The sequence below is a fragment of the Harpia harpyja genome, chromosome 3 (assembly GCF_026419915.1).
Source record: "Harpia harpyja isolate bHarHar1 chromosome 3, bHarHar1 primary haplotype, whole genome shotgun sequence".
In the NCBI taxonomy this organism is placed as follows: Eukaryota; Metazoa; Chordata; class Aves; order Accipitriformes; family Accipitridae; genus Harpia; species Harpia harpyja.
The window spans coordinates 13,831,985-13,849,657 of NC_068942.1; the positions used below are offsets into that span (position 1 = coordinate 13,831,985).

At 33.0% G+C, this 17,673-nt stretch overlaps 1 protein-coding gene across 4 annotated transcripts in view; it reads right to left on the reverse strand.

Annotated features, from left to right (window-relative positions):
• GRIK2 (glutamate ionotropic receptor kainate type subunit 2) overlaps positions 1 to 17,673 on the reverse strand; it is a 432,874-nt gene that overhangs the window by 253,115 nt on the left and 162,086 nt on the right. For all 4 annotated transcript variants that reach the window (XM_052781434.1, XM_052781430.1, XM_052781432.1 and 1 more), the window contains 3 exons: positions 14,651 to 14,832; positions 10,874 to 10,927; positions 7,570 to 7,743 (listed from right to left, as the gene is read on the reverse strand). In XM_052781434.1, coding sequence (XP_052637394.1) covers positions 7,570 to 7,743; positions 10,874 to 10,927; positions 14,651 to 14,832 — 410 coding nt within the window. The remainder of the gene's footprint in view (positions 1 to 7,569; positions 7,744 to 10,873; positions 10,928 to 14,650; positions 14,833 to 17,673) is intronic.

Consider the following 17,673-nt stretch of genomic DNA (forward strand, 5'->3'; position numbering starts at 1 on the left):
TGTGAAGAAAGCAAAGCAGTGAATTTTGGAGAACACTGCACAAGAAACTAAGAAATTGAAGTGTGGAACAAAATCAGATTAAAAAATAAACTGAACTAAATATACAAAATACTAGTATTGCTAGTAGAGGATATTTCCAGTTTTGCATCCCCCTGATTTCTTGAGTCAATAATTAAGAGCTTAATTTCAACACTGGTTAAAATCTAATCTCTTCGTTTATCACTGCTGTTATTTTTTTTTTATTCACACATTTTTGTGGCTCATGCTGCTCACCTAAACCTTGATTAAAATGGATCAGAGACACCCAGATTCAAATTCTTGTGTTAAAAAAAAAAAAAAAAAAAGTAGGGTATTGAACCTGAGAAATACATACTTGTCTTTCATAGCAGTAGAAGACTGCCCTCTATTAGTCATGTGCAATTATCTGACATGGGAGTTACTTATCTTTTTCATGAAAAACATCATTAAGCCTTGGTTATATCATGATAAAAAAAACTGCATCATTTTTTAATTCTAGATTTTTAAGTTTTAGATGGCTCTTAAGCTACAAGTGCCATGGTTTCAATGCCTTCCCTTACCCCTTTTAATCTCTTCCAATCTTGTCTATAATGGAAAAAAAGTATACTTTCTAACTGTATTAGCTTAACCAAATTAGTTTAACATGATTCAAAAAGTTTTACCAAAAGTCAGCCAAAGAGCTCTGATGATTATTGGGCTCTTTCACCTGATTACAGCTCGCCATTTAACATGGCCTTCATGCATTGGTCTGATTCATTACAGGGTTTTAGGGTTTTTCAAACCAATTGATTTAATGCAGCTGAAAATACACCATTGTTGTCCATCCATACTCACCCTTTGACCATCCTTTTCTTTAGCAATTTATCTTTCCACAGGATTCGACAAAATTTCTGAGAATATTAAACTAACATAACCATAACACTAAGAAGGTGAACATTCAGATAAACTAGACTTCACGGGACATTCATAAGGTTTGAACATTGAGAAGTCACTTAGTGGAAGTTTTCTTACTATCAGGGGAAACAGAGAACAAACAAAGGATATAATATATAAATGTGATCCCCAAGTCTTTGGGTGTGCAAATATGGAGAGCTAATTAGAAGAAAATACCTACACACTTACATATCCAACATTATTCTCTCTTCCATTTCCATTCTCAATTTCCTAACCAATTTTTTCAGCATTTTTACTGTATCCCTCAAAATGGCTAGTTTCAAAACTAATTTCCTAGCCAGCTCTGTGGAATGAATGCATTTGCATATTCTTTCTATTAAGGACAATGTATCAAGGTATTAGCATTTTTCCTCATGATCTTTGCATCTTTTTTACAGTTATGTATTTAAAGAAAATATCCTTGGATCTATTCTTATCTGAGGAAGTCTATACACCAGCTTCTAAAAATTTCAAATCTTTATTTGTAAAATCTCATCGTTCTTTTTTTGAATCAGATTAAAATCTCATACACAGAAATTAACCGTAAGCCTATACCGAGTATGAAAAAAATCTGCATTTTTGCCCTCAGTATTTAATATCACTCTAAATTTTTACCAAAAATAGTTTTCACTTACTGAGAAATACTATGTTTCATGGTGGAGAACACCTAAGCTTGAAAAGCATGCTACATCCAGAAAAGAAAGGAGAAATTTTAAAAGTATTTAAAAAAAATAAAGACAATTAAGAGTGGAAAGAGAAAGCACACAACTAAATAATGTTCCATTCTGCTAGGCAGCCTACAAAACATATCAGGCCCCAAATATGCTTTTTCTGAGGAAAACGCTTTAATATTGACCTCTAGCTATAGCATTCATCAAGTACCACAATGCTTTCCTGCACCTGTCATATACAACTACTAAAGTGAACATTAAAGAATAGAATTAATAGTAAGAATAGAAAAAAGTACACTCTTTTCTACGTAAGATGAAAGCAGATAGCTAAATCAGATGATAGGCAAAAGCAATTAGAAAGGAAAACTTCACGTTAATGAAGCAGCAGAGCTTGTTAGGTCATCTTAATTACGCACGCTAAGTTCTGACTTGAGGCACAGAAAACTGTGGAAGATTAATAGTTGTAGAGTAAAAGAATTCTGAATTCATAACACTTTATTCATGCTCTACTTTGCTTGGTCTGAATCATGGTTGTCATATATAAAGGTAGGAGTGCATTTATGCTCAGGGTTTTGTGGTTTTTTTCTCTTTCTCTGTGCTAGTTGTACAGACTCAAAAATAAGAAGTATACCAAAGTAAAGTTTCTTGAAAATAGTATGTCACTGCTCTGTTTTCCAGATTATCTTTCCGTTAGTACAGTACAGATGACAGTACTGTTTGAATTTAACAAAAATATTCAATCATCATAATTAAGTAGTCTTTCCATCTTGCAGGAAAATCCAAAATTCAATTTTTGGCTCCAAGCTAAATCAGGATAAACCCTTGCAAATCTAAACTTTTTTATGAAATAAAAGCTCAAGTTACATAAATTAAATGTTTTTATTTCGTTCTGTTGGGGTTTTTTAACTTTCATTATAAATTCATTTTTGAAGAAAATTTACTCTGGTTGAAAAATAGTGCAGTTTTTTTAACGCCAAGTCATTTTCTTCAAGTGGTTGCTACATAGCAACGGCTTTCAAATTTCAGAATTTAGTATAAAGTTAGTGAAAAATAACAGTAATGAATATATCATGTATCAGAGAATTGTTTAAAGATCCTCAATCTAGTGAGAAGCTGTTGAGTAACACCGTAACACAAGGCTCTATTTCGGACTCGTTTCAGTGTGTATTGCAACCTGCAATGTTAAAATACTTTCAAGGCAGATTGCCTCAACAGAACCACCCGTTTGCATACCTCAAGCTATCACACATTTTGTATACAAAAAACCACATTCATTTCGGTGACATATAACTCCAAATATTTATCTCAGAGCAAAGCTCAAAACTTTCAGTGATGCTATTCAACCTCTTTTGATTTGAATGCTGTTCATATATTATAATTAACTAGTCTCTGGGACAGAAATGTGCATGGAAAAAATAACCTGCAGATATCTTTATTTTACTTTTATGCACCAGCTTCTACAACCCTGTAAAAGATGTCTAGGCAACTAAACATTCTAATAGAACAATTAAGCCATAGATAAACCACTGGTAATCCAGTCTGGCAGCTGACCAAACCAATAGCTGGTGCTTTTTACCTTCATGTTCAGTATATTTAAGCTTCTCATGGATGGAGCAAGTTCAAAAGCTAACGACCCACCCTGCCCACAGTCTAACTTTACAAATGTGCATTTTGAACTGCTAACAAGTGAAATTAGTGGTGAGAAACAGGGAAATGCATGAATGAACAGACATTTACCAGCTAGATTGTGACATATTAGAAACACCTTGGATTTTATTTGGAAACATGTAAGAAGCCAAAGAAAAAAACCCACACTTTTATGTATTGCTTAATTAAGTCAGGAAGTGCAGGATCAAGTGAGAATTCATTACAAAGTTTATTCTAGTCTGAAAAAGCCCTAGCTTTGGATTTAACATGAGCAAAGATTTTATTCATTATCTCATTGGGACTTTTTCACCCAACAGTAACAACAAGAGACAAGGAGACAGGGAGAATAAGATAGAGAAATGTTAAATACAGTTAGTTCTACTAGTAAGAAAGATGAAGTATTGCAACAGATTGGTCTTTGACTTCTCTTTTCTTCTGGTATTTTCTAAAGGCATGGCTTATTACCTGTGACAGAATTATCCTTAACATATTCCTGTACTTTTATTACAAGAAACAACAGCCATGGCGTGTGCCAGTTCCATGTGATCTTTACTTTTAAAAGCACTATATATTTCTTTCTATCTGTTTAGTAAGAGGATGGTGATATAAAAACATGATCAAAATAAATACAAGACTACTGAGAATACTCGGAAAAAAAGACCTTTACAGTTTTAAGAAACAAATATAATCTTCTAAGTAACTTAGTAAGCTATATACCACATGTGCACATGCATTTCTGCATGTGTGTGACAGACATAAAAAGATCTAAATGTGCCACTATTCAAATATATTTGTATGGTTATTGATACGTTCTGAGGATAAGCACCACTTTGATTATCCTCAGACCAATAAAGAAATATGAAAGAACCATCAAAAGCATAAATAAAATCTATTGGTATGTGAATCATGATAGAAAAACCTCTTCAATAGAAGTAGACCACTGAGACTTCCTCAGGACTTCTACGTATCATATTAAAAGTATATTCACGGTTTTATTTCAAAGTCACCAATTAATTTAGACTTTAGTAGAAATCATATCTATTTGATTCTTATAAACATTTGTACAAGCAAACCTTTTATCACAAGAAGTCTGTGTAAAGAAAACACGTATAGTCTGACACAACACGGCAAACGATTGCCAACGTTTCCACAGATTTTCTGGGGTCACAGAAAGAACAAAGCCAATTGTGCTGTAGTTACTCTCCTAAATCATAGAATGGATTTAGTTTCTTTGTTATACAAATACATGAACATTTATTAAATAATAGAATTATTAAATATGGTAGCATTCATTAAATAGTTTAAATTTCTTTTTCCAAAGGCCATACAAAGAATCTTAAGAAACCTGAAAAGGAGAGTGAAATGTGATGGAAAATTTGTTTTTTGCCACTAATCTTCTCAGGTGTGGTAAAGCATCACCCTTTCCAGAGCTGTCCTGAGGAGCAGCCTAGAAACAAAGGAAAAACTATCCTAACTGAAGTCAATAGGGTCCACACTTGGAAATTTGACTTGGAACATTCCAAAGAGACAAGATGAAATTTTATACCCATTTTTTATCACATTGGGTACAAAAGGTCAGATAATTATGAGGAAAATTACTTACTAATTAGAGAGTTATACAAGCCTACAGAAAACGACTTGAAACAAGAATTGAGACTGGGAACTTTATGAATCATAAATAAGGAAATGCAATGTCAGAGTTAAATTGATAGTTCTAACTCTGTCATGATGACTAAGTTGATTTGTATATGGTGGAAAAGGCAGAGGAAGAAGAACATAACACAAACACCACCAGAGTTTATAAACTTTGCAATCCATAACTGCCTGGTTTTACACCATTGGAAACCAGTTAGTCTTCACTAAGGTCTCTAAACGCTCAGAGATATACAAACGTCACTTTTTTATTTGGCAAATTCTCAAGTTTCAGGTGTTTCAATACCTGATTAAACAGCATTTAGCTATGTGGCTCAAGCTGAATGCACTCCCATTAAGCAGGCTTATTGCTAATATTTTTCTGAATAAGCTGTAGTCATTATCAACCAGTGAAAATAAAACAAATTCCCAGTTCAGCCCATATCAGTTAGAGTATTCCATAAGAGCAATTAATATCTGTGTAGAATCTTTAATTCCTGAGTGCATTTCTGAATTTAAATACACATGAAAAACAGTGAAGTGGAAGTCCAATTTTACAAACTTAACAACTTTATTGATAATGAGTCAATAAAATGACTTATTTTATTCCATTTATCTTATTTTGAGCACAGGAGGAACTTTGTGCAACGATGTCATAACTTTTACACCTTCCAAACCGACATCCTGTTAATGTTTTTTCTGTATCTAAGGGCCAAATTATAAAAGCTCTGTAAGCACCTAACACTTGTAAAGATTATTAGGCCTTTAAATATCCTTTAAATTCTATCTGCATATGTCAGGTACCTAAAACCCAGGTAATCAAAGTGCATTTAGATGCTTAACATAAAGAATCCCCATAAAATATTCATCACAGTCTGTATGAATACTTGGTTCCACTCAGATTTACAGGGCCTCTTATGGGTCCAAAAGAGAAACCAGTGTGTTTTTCATGCACTTCTTCATCATTTTCTATCCTGAGGCAAAGTAATAGTGTAAAGTACGGTCTTACACAGTCATATGCTAGCAATAATAGGTTTCTGCCTCACTTCAGAAGCTTTTCTGAGAATGGCACTTTCTTTATAGCACCACAAAACATGAAAAACATGCAACTGTCTGACAGAACTCTATTCCAATATTTATTATTCTATGATTTTATTGACCACGGCCCTTTGTTCTGATAAACTATTGCTACCAATCTTGGTAACTATCCAAAGGTTTGAGATCAATTATATCTTTGATCAATGTATAAAATATACAACTACAATGAGTGAGATGAACTGCTACAAATTTTAAATTGAAAAAGGTAAAAATCAAATGAAAATACTAATGCAAACAAGGAAGCATGAAACAATGACTCACAATAATAAGCAGCAGCTATGTGTAAACCAGATGCATACTTCACACATTTCTAAAATTTTGGGGAGTTCATTTGCTTATTTGGAATTATGTAGAGAAATGAACAATGTAACTTTTAAAGTACTATATGATGGGATCTATAAAGTGCAGCACAACAGAACTAATAAATAAATTAAATTTAAAATGTTTCCAATTATCACATTCAAGACACTATATACAAGTAAATAGAAGAAAAGAAGTATTTTTTCTCTAAAAAGGGTTATTTTCTAAAACCAAGACCAAAAGGAAATTAACTTTTTATGATATTGATTGTCAATTAGTACCTAGTGTCTGTAAAATCTTTAAACCTTATCAGCAGAAAAAAATTGTTCAAAAGATTAGCTATGTTACGTAGCTCAATTAACACAACCTAGATAACTGATAGATAACTAAGATACCAATCTTCAAGAAACAGAATTTGCTATTTTTCAAATAGAACATGAAAAGGCTTCTAAAGAAAAAAAAAAAAAAAAGAGCAGTGGAACTCTGTCAGCAAAGATGTTACAAATCGCTCCAGGCCAAAGTGGAAAATGAGATCTTTCAACAAATTTGAAAACTAAAGAGGTCCTAATGTAGGATATGTTTTAAAATAAATCACTTAATCCCTTCCTGACATTGTAACTCTAGATTTAATTCCAACTAATGAGCAGAAACTCACTGAAAACCTAGCAATGAAAGTTTATTTGCATGAATGTAATTGTGATTTTCATGAACTGAAGCCAGAGAATAGTGGCAATGGAAGGAGAAAAAAAACACTAACCAACCAGACTAATTAGCTATGTGAAGGCATAGAAACTGGAAAAGGTAGTAAGAAGGTGTTATTTAAACAATTCATAAAATATAAATAAAAAGAATTATGTAGAAATGAAATAGTACACACTATTAATGAATGAATCTCAAATGAATAAGACACAAAACACAGAGAAAGAAACAACTGTGATTTAGCTTGATTTTTGTCAGGATTTGACAGGATCCCATACAATATTTTCACCAATAAAATAGGGAAATATGGAATAGATGAATTAGACTTACAGTATGGCATTATCATTTGGAAAAAAATACAGTATGTGTAATTTTGAAAAAAAGTTAATATGGCCATATATTCAGACTACAGAATATTAACAGAAACACCACAGTTACTCTGTGACTCATGTCTACAGTAATATTTGGTCTCATACCTCTAAACAATTTTAGTAACAGAAATAAAAAGTTATAAGGTTTTTTTAGCTTCACAAACATATACAAAAGAGGAACTAAACAGTGATATTCATACCGTCATAAATCCATCCAGCAAACCTGAATCAGGCTTAGGAGGTGCTTGCAATCGCTCCATAGACCACTTTTCAATGATAGATGACACCTGGGTATTTTCCGTGTTTAGAATTCTGAATCCAGTCATATTAACACCACTATAGCGATAGGGTTCCACATCCAAGGCAAACAGGTCCTGAAAAAAAATGAACATTGTATAAATTCTTTAATACACTGCAATTCCTGTTTCAATTGTTAAACCATCTCCCCAGGCGAGAGTACTGAAATTTGCAGGAGTAACAGTGCTATATATGCTGGGAAGTATGCTCTGTTTGTCTAGGGGCCTGTGTCTGTGAGCAAGCAACTCAGCTGACCCTATAGTGGGATTAATCTGTTTCACAGAGGAGCAACAGCTTCAACTGCCTTTTTTTAAAAAAAGACTTTTAGGAAATGCTAAGTCCAGTTGCAGAACTGTATCCACTACTAGTTAGGCTTAAATACTAGAGTAAGCGTAAATATTATTATTAATTACTAAAAATATTATTATTAATCACTACTTCTTTGGCTTACCAGAACAGACTTCAAATCATAAAATGAACAGAACAAGAGTTTCCTTGCACCTTTACTCTCTATGAAACTTCAACATGTTGATCTTTAGATGATAAACGGGGCGGGGGGGAAATGTACATGCCTTTAAATTTAACCGAAAGCATTTTTGACAGCTATCAATCATACCTCCAAACATGGACATATCTTTGACTAGGAATTTATCTTTGCAAGAACCTTTGCCAGTTAATGTATTTTCAATACATATGTATGTGTGCGTGTGTGTATTTAGCCCCCCAACACACACAGAGGCAAATATAAATTAATAAAAAGAAGAAAATCAAATTTTAGATCAAGCATGTAAACTCAAGGTTATCCCTTTGACAGAATCCTTAGAAACAATGTAGAACCAGTACTTAAGTTCAGGAAACTCACGTCTAAGATGAAGTTTTGAACATGGGGAAAAAAAAACAAAAAACATCGGTTGATGAAGAAAACAACCATGACTCACTAGGCCTAGCTATGTGCATTATAAACAAACTTTCATTTAGTTTACTTTCTGTTTCCTTTTAAATAAATTTTTAAGTGACAATCAAGGTTATACATAAGACATTTACTGTCCTATAACACAATTTTAGTTTCATTGAACATACAAATTCTCCACATAACTCATACTTAGTCGTTCATCTCATTTTTAATTGATTTTTGCTGGCACTTTAATATATCATAAATTTCCATGAAATGGTAGTGTTAGGTGTAACACTTGCCCGAATCCATTTTGTTTACTGGCTAGAGGTGAAGAAGATTAAATATTGTACTATGGAAAACCAGAATATAATTCATTGTTAACATCACTAAGCCCACAAAAACATCAACCAGTTATCAATCACTACCCATTTTTAATTATAGCTAGTAATTACGATACCATTTTCCATATATAAGACCTAAGATATGCAGGTGTCAAAATGCTTTTAAGTTATTCATTTACAAATAACCTAGCTCATGTCCTCTTTCTAAAGAAAGAAAACATTTTATTGCAAAGGAAAGGTTGAACATAACTAGAACTATGTTACATCTTTCCCTTTAAAAATTATCTTACTTTTTACTGTGAAAGAAGTCAGAACCTCAGATGTAATTATTTAATCCAAACACATTCATGTTTACACTGGAATATAATAAATATACACAACAATATTATGCATATATTATAAATACACACAAGTCGGTGTATTAATGAGCTACTGCATTAGACCCTGAATCAATCAAGAGGAGAATACACAGAAGACTGCTGTAAACACTGTGATTGGAAAATTTATTTGACAGGACTTTCACCATGTCAGGTAAGAAGCAATTAACATACCAAAACAACTAAATTCTGATGCAAGTTCCAAAGCTACATTGCAAAATCAAAATCTAACATCCATTTTGTGCACACTAAATTATCGTTTGGTAGCTCCAAGTCAATGGAATACTTGTCTCTCCTAAAAAAAGCTAATGTTCTAATAAGGAAATAAGAATGACAAAAAAAATCTTGATTTTTAAACATATCTTTAAGAATAAAAATTAAATGCCAATGGACAGTATACCACTCAAAGAAGCAATTTTCAGCAATAGCAAAATGAAAATTTAAAAAATAAAAAAATCCCTTGAAACATCTAGAATCCATTTGGATAGACTAGTTAGGGAAGTTCTATTGCATGCAATCCTAAATCTGTAATCGATAGAACAACTTACCCTTCTGAAATGAAACAGGTACTTGTGCAGGATGTTTTGCCGTTACAGTTCTAATGAACTTCACAAATTATTTTGCTTTCTATTCAACAAGCTATTTCCATGTTAATACTTTCCATGAACTTCTGTTTTGTGATTCTGAGGTGAACTTCCTATCCTACCACAAAGGATTCATTTCCATAAGGACTTAAACATGTATGTGACTTTAAACATAGGTCATTTCAAGCATGGTTTTACCAAAGCACATCTGTCACATGCTTGAAATTACTTGCATTTTAAAGACCTTAATGAACTGCAAACTAAATAGGCAAATTTGAATACAATGGAAAAGAGAAATGTGCACAACTGTAGTTTCTAGTGTACTATTTTACCAGCTTTTGAACTTTCTTGGTTAGGCTGTGGTGAGCACCAAAAAAGGTTTCCACATACATGTTTGTTATGTTTTGTAAGAGCATTCATATTTTAAATGTTCATTTATTGCAAATGTTAAACCTGATGGTTCCAAGAATGATCAAATTCCTTCTTAGTTACTTTTACAATGGACACCAAAGAATATTGCATAATTTGTGTGCCTAAAAAGCTCACATGGACTGTTAAATAAAATGTTGCTAATATTCACACCAAATTATTCAGGAATCATATGACAGCGAAAAATTACCTTGTAAAATGTTGGATTAAAAATATGGAATATATGAGTAAGTTTACAATGGCATAATCTTCACATACAAATAGCTAAAAGAGAAAAAGGACAAAATTCGTAATATAAATAATCAATTATGAATTATATACTTAACCATGCTTGAAAGTTAAAAACTGCAGTGCTACAGAGTCAGTTGCTTTTTCAGGTCTATCAGTTTCCAGGGCACACTGTTGAACAATAATTAAACCACCCTGATGAGTTTTCACTGAAAGTAAGAAAACTCAACAGAGAAAACCTCTTGTATTCACACCCCATTCCAGACAGACCTTTTTCACTTTGTCAAGTAATATAATTAAAGAAAGTAACATCTTTGTTAGATGTCATCACTATGTTTTTATAAGCCACTTACCAGTGTGGTAAAGATATAGTGATAGTATTCTGTCATCATTCCCATAGCTAAAGCCTTGAAAAAATAAACAAAAGATTAATGTTTCTGAGGTCACATAATACATTTTTATCACACTTACATGGCAAATGAAAAGCTGCAAAAGAACACTACTGGGATCAGACTATAGGGATGGAACTACACTAAAATTAGGTCAAGCAAGTCATTTCCTAGCAGTTAGAGCAGATTACTGACTATTAAAGGAATTTATGAACCAGATCTTCTGATAGAAAGAATATTATTAGACTGTTTAGTGCAGTAAATGTGAAAGAGGCTTATAGTTTTACATACTAATGGATGCATTAAGTTGCCACACAAAATTTGAGTTGACAATATTTTCATTCGTTGTTGAACCCTTCCCTTAAACAAAACAACCTAATAGGAAATATTTTTTCTGTTTTGATGAACAATACTATGCATTTAAAAGAAGGACCCAAGCTTATATTATGCATGTGTACATTTTTCCAACCATGGAAGAAAATACTCTGAGTCAAGTTTTGAACACTGAGATACACACAACTTCAGTAAAAATGAAGAACAAATATTCATAGTATTACTCTATAAACTCAGATATCTATCAAGCACCTTCATCTGTCTTGCTAACTATGTAATACCAAATATGTTTTGATCAACTGTGCATTTTAAAATGTTCACACTTTTCTCTTAACAGCATAAGAACAAATATTTGTAGATACAACTTTAAAACAATAAACTATGGACATCTCATCACTCTTGCACATTGAGGGCATTTTCACCTGAAAAGCATATATCTTCATGCTTTGCACAAAAGTTTTCTTAGAGTAGTATGACTTATTCAATCATTTTAGTTTCTACAGTGATTTTTATCTAATTTTAGCACTGTAAAAAAGCTGCACAAGTAAGCAACATTTTCTTCCTTTCCAGGAATTATCAACGTAATTCTTTGCCAAGCAGCTACCAGATACACCTCGCTAAACACGCTGAAGGCAACAATTAGACAATTGCCACAATACCAGAATTTGTATACAAAAGAATTATCAGAGTTCTGAAGGCTATAGAAGCCTTTTTACTTGCGACATTGTCTGAAAAATGATGAAATGACTAGTCTATGTGTTTTTTTCCAAAGAAAAGTTAAATGCTAAAATGAATTCCAAATATCAGCTGCAGATCAGGTATTATATTTGAGACAAGACTTTGACAAAAACTGCAACAACACTTTTCCAAAGGATGCCTATAACTGTGTATTTAGAATACCACAATAATATTTAGAACTACAGTATAGTGTGCCAATAGCAATTTAAATTCTCTTAAACACAGGAAATCCATTATCTCATGAGAAATATTACAACTTCATCAGAAACAGTACAACTACAAACACTGTTAGCTTTTTAAGAACTTTTGTTGTTGTCGTTTTTAAATAAACCCAAGGTATCTTCCTCTATATACCTAACACATTTGCAGTCACCCATATCTTAACTGCTTATAATCAGTTTCCTTCATACTCCACAGAATCTCTACACAAGAACATCCTACACATGTTCCTGATTCTACTATGTGCCGGTGTTGTCTCTTTTCCATGTCTTCATTTTCTCACTTTCCTCACTTCTCAAAAGACCTCACTCCTTTTTCCTCTTCAAAACATTATCATTTCTCTGCTCTCATTATTCCAGTGCTTCCCTAACCTTTTAAAACATGTCTGCTTTCCCTGGTTGCCTGGTGATGTAGTTAACACTGAGATTTGCCTTAATTTAATTATGCTTGTCTGAATGATGGGATTTTTTTTCCTTTTCATGATGTATTTTTGGCCAGAAAACAGTCATTGCCATTTCACTGGCCTCTCAAGGTACTTTGTTTTTTTTATTTCTAACTTGTTTTCTCTTCCACCAACTTCATTGTTAATCTTTCCAAACACCCTCCCAAGAAGAAACCCCTTGTCATGTCTCCCCAAGTTCATCTCTCCATTACCAGAAAAAATTACTTAATTAATAGATCACAAATGAATATATATTTTTTTTTTATTTTTCAACAAACACTTGTAAACACCATATTTGGAATAATATCACTAAATAAATACAGACTTAACATCCTTTGTGTCAATTTTGACAGCATGGGCTCACATTCAGCTGCAGAACTACCAATTTTAGACATACTTAAAGCATTGCAATACTGGAGCTGAATGGAAAGCTAAAAGTCTACAGAAACTGTAAAAAGATCTAAACACCCAAGAAAGAATTGTTCCTGTATCTTCCTTCTATACTCTTTAGGATGAATAAAGTAGTTTTATAAAACAGTTTACAATTTGATGTAAAGATTTTGAATGCTCACTCTTGGGTTCTGGGACATGATTAAAGATACAACATTTTTAATTTTGTTGCCATTTCCCTCCAGTCATATGTTTTTCACAATGTTGTATACTGTGACAGAAAAGTTTCTTTTCACCTAAAAACTACTGGGTATAGTATAAATAACGTACCTCGATGGAGTTATTGTTAGTACTACAGCTTTGTATTGCTATCAAAACATTTTCCATCTGCATTTTTAAGATGTTAAAATAAATAAATGTACATTTAATCATTGGGGCTGAACAGCTAGACTACCTAGGCTGTCTTATGCTTAGCAAAGAGCAAAAACCACCAACAGGGGTTTAAAAATACTAGGAATTAATAAAAGCCTTTTCATCAATGAACAATAGAGCAAAGAAATGATAGCATACATGTATGTTTACTAGCAATTTTAATTGTACCTGCAACAATATGCATAAGTATCTTTAATGAGAGACATATTTTCAAATCTTAAATACATTTTGGTTTCAATTTAAACCATACGGTCTGCTAGCAAACACAATAGAAACATGAATTAAAGCCATTAAAAGCTGTACATTAGAAATGTAGAATATTGTTTTGGTTTAGGCATTCTTCCTATCCTCCTTACTGCAAGTCGTAGTTCAATTAAAAAACTATGGGCAAAATGGCTTCTGAGCATAAGGAATTCCCAGTCTTCGGAGCTAGCTCATTAAACTAAAGACGACACACAAAGGCTTGTTTTCTATGCATACTTCAGGATTACAGTAAGCTTTTTTATGAGCTGTGTCCTTTGTATGCTGCTGTATTGCCACCTTCTCTTGGAAGCCATCATTGGAATCTGCTTCTGCAATATAAAGCCAGTTAAGTATTTGGGATTCTGCTGTATCTCACCTACTCATCTTACTTGTACATAACAAAGCAAACACTTTCAAAGCACCTACCCAAATGTATTCAGGTATTTTGCAGTCCTATTAATAGTGCGAGGAGAATATGGCTCCAAAAGATATCTATTAGTTCTGTCCTCTCAGTGGAACACATTAACGTGGTCTGTTAGTAACATACTATTCAAATATCACTATCTGATTAAGAGTACACAATTTAGAGGCTTCAATTTAAAAAAAAAAAAAAATCTTTGTTATATAAAATAACACTAAGCAAGCACTTAAAACCCTGGTTAAAGCATCAATTCTCCAGAGTACCAGTTCTTCATAGTTGAAAGACTGATAGACCTTTTCCCCTGTACATGAACCAGTTAATCTGTTTCTTTAAAAAACATAATGAAAGCAGCTACTGTTAGAGTCACCAATAAAATTATCTCTGAAATCCTTGGCTGATTTTCATTTAGGCCTCAGTAAAACTGACATACAATTCCCCTGCTTGTTAAATGCCATTGAGTCTGGATATTTTTATTTATTAGGGATGGAAAAGATTAGGCCATCTAAAGCAAAATGAGGATTACCTGTTTCAAGATGCCTGCTGCCATTTCATGGCTGCAGTCAAAGATTACATGGAATTCTTTGCCTCTCTTCATCTCCTTTAGCAATGGCTTTGCATCTTTCGTGTCAGCTGGTAACTGACGGATTTTTAGTCTCAGGTTGTATCGTGATGGAGCCTTGATGAGCTCTTGTAATCGAATAAGGCCTTAAAGAAAACAGAGGAGTCAAAAGAAAAGAAAATTACCAAAACAAGAACCTGAACTGCTAGCACGACAACTTACTATAAACATTCAAAGTTTTCTGAATTTTTGTCCCTTGTCAGTATGTTGCAACCGATACACAAAAATTTTATTAAAGGGAGAAAAGGGAGAAAAGGGAGAAAAGGGAGAAAAGGGAGAAAAGGGAGAAAAGGGAGAAAAGGGAGAAAAGGGAGAAAAGGGAGAAAAGGGAGAAAAGGGAGAAAAGGGAGAAAAGGGAGAAAAGGGAGAAAAGGGAGAAAAGGGAGAAAGAAAAAAAAGGAAGTTTCTGCACTCCCAATACTTTCTTATCACAAGTTTTTCTTCTTCCTTAATATTAACAGACAGTAACCAGCCTCAGTTAGGATTACCTTAAGACAGACAAATCTTCCTTTAACATTATCATGCAACTATGACATTCCTCTTCAAAGAGCATATATAATTATTCTAATTCCATTAAAGCAATATCCCAGACTAGTAGTTTGTAATCAGACTAGCCAGTCTGCTAACTAATCTATCAGGTTTACATACAAAGTTGTGAATCATTTCAGCACTGTAGAACACTCTCACATAATTCACATGAGAGTATTAAATTTTTTTTCTTGATTATACACGTAACAAAACACATATATACAGCAGCAAAGTGGCTGAATAGATGACTCATGCCATTGCATTCCTCTTCAATACTCTACAATTCCATTTTGAACTACTTTATTTTTACTATGGAATTAGATGCAGTAACATTTTTCCAAAAATTTTATTGTTCACATCAACATAACAGCATGTGGTGTGGTTTACAGATCACTGATTGGTCTGTGACCAATATTAAACATTAGGTTGTTTAACTGTATAAAAATGACAGGATAAAAATAGGTCTCCAATGAAGTAGCAGTTTATTTCTATGTTAACAAAAAAAAAAGATGTATTCCTGCCGTGCTAACTTCCTTCTTGCACTGCAGCATGCTCCATCTAGTGGCAGTAACAAGGGTTACTGTTCGTCATTATGTTTGCAGTGCACATATATACTACACCCAGCTGCAAAAAAATGGAAGCTCTGCTTAGGATTTCAGTTACAACAGGATCCAGGCGTAAATTAAGTGCTTCTAAAGTCTGAAATAGTTCACTACATCAAAAACATTAATGGAGATAACTAATTATTATTTAGTTATCATCACAGGCAGCACTGTCTAGTATTAAAAAACACTGGTATTTCATTTTATCTCTAAATATTCTTCCTGGTTACAACTGGATGTCAAAGGTGTCTTGATTTCAGGAAATGATGTTGTCATAATCTAACATGGAACCACACTACAGTGTCAGCAAGAAATTGTGATAACCTCCGACAAAGGATTTAACACAGCCTTTTTCCAACATACATTGTTCTTTTAGTAACATAATGCTGAGAGATTTTAGTAACATTATATTGCTGTGATTTTTTGCTATGAAGCTTTTAGATTGTAAAAAACTTAAATCCAGCAAATAATTTCCAGCAGAACCAGACCAGTAGAGAATATAAATGAAAGATAAAATCAGTCTCCTCTGTTTCATCGTTCCCCTTTTTTGTCCCTGCAAAGGATACACATTATTTTCTCAACAGTTTCTGCTGAAATTAGCTGAAACAGGACTTATAGCTTACTACATAAAACCTTCCTAAATTAAGACTGTGGGTGTGAGGATCCAGCAGAGGATCCCAGTAGACCTCTTAGGCCCAAAAGCAGAGTGGGGAAGGGCAACCTTGCTATTTAGTCAATTTAGGAATTTTTTCTTCACTCACAAGTCTATGTCACAGATACAATATCTCATATTTCATCACAATTTCTCAGTAATACTCCCAACACATACAAACATTCTCAACAATGTGTATATTGTTCAAACTGATACAATTTTTACCTTTAACTAAATAATCTCTCAAATTTACATCTTCTAAAAACAATTCTATAGGAACTTCAATAACAGCTAAAGTACTGTGAAGAACTAAATCCAGTAATTCAGTGTGGGTTGACATTTTCCATACAAAATTATAATGTGAAAAATGTTAACGGTCTTTTGTACGTAACAGCATACCAAAATTTAAGGTGTGAGTAAAATGTTTTAACTCAAGAGGGGATAAAAAATAATTCTGCGTGTTCCAGGTTATTTGTCATTGCTTGCTAAAACACTTGGAAACTTTTGTCCAGCGCAAATAACTTGTAAATAATTTTGACTCCTATTATGTTATATTTAGCAAGTCTAATTTTAGACTTGTCCTGCTTTCTTTGCTTCATTTGGTTTTGCTTGTCCTGCTTTGAAAAGGAAATAAAAGCCACCATTAAAGAATCACAGAAACATCACTATATTTACTGGCAATCTTTAGTAGACATGCTGAGGGCAGAACAGATATGGAAACCACAGTACTTTATCATGACTAGACCTGGTCCCTGCTTGCTAAGACACGGAAGTGATAGCTAGGGTATACATGATTTCTGACTACATGGCAGATGTAAGTCTACATGATTGTGAAAACAGTACTTTTAGAAACTAATTCAAATTTTAAAAATTGCCGTACTTACCTCAAATACTATAATGATATTTACAATCACATGAATTAATGTATTTAATGGAAGTTTAAATGGATTGAATACTTGATTTCTAAATAATCTTGAATAAATATACCTAAAAGCTGTACAGTAGAGCTGTCTTTTCTAACTTAAAAGCTTATACATCTACTGCATATTAATACTATTTTCAGATGATCTGGGACAATTACATGCAAGTAAAGCTTTGAAATGAACAACATAGCATACCCCATAGCCATTAAGCACCTTATCAAA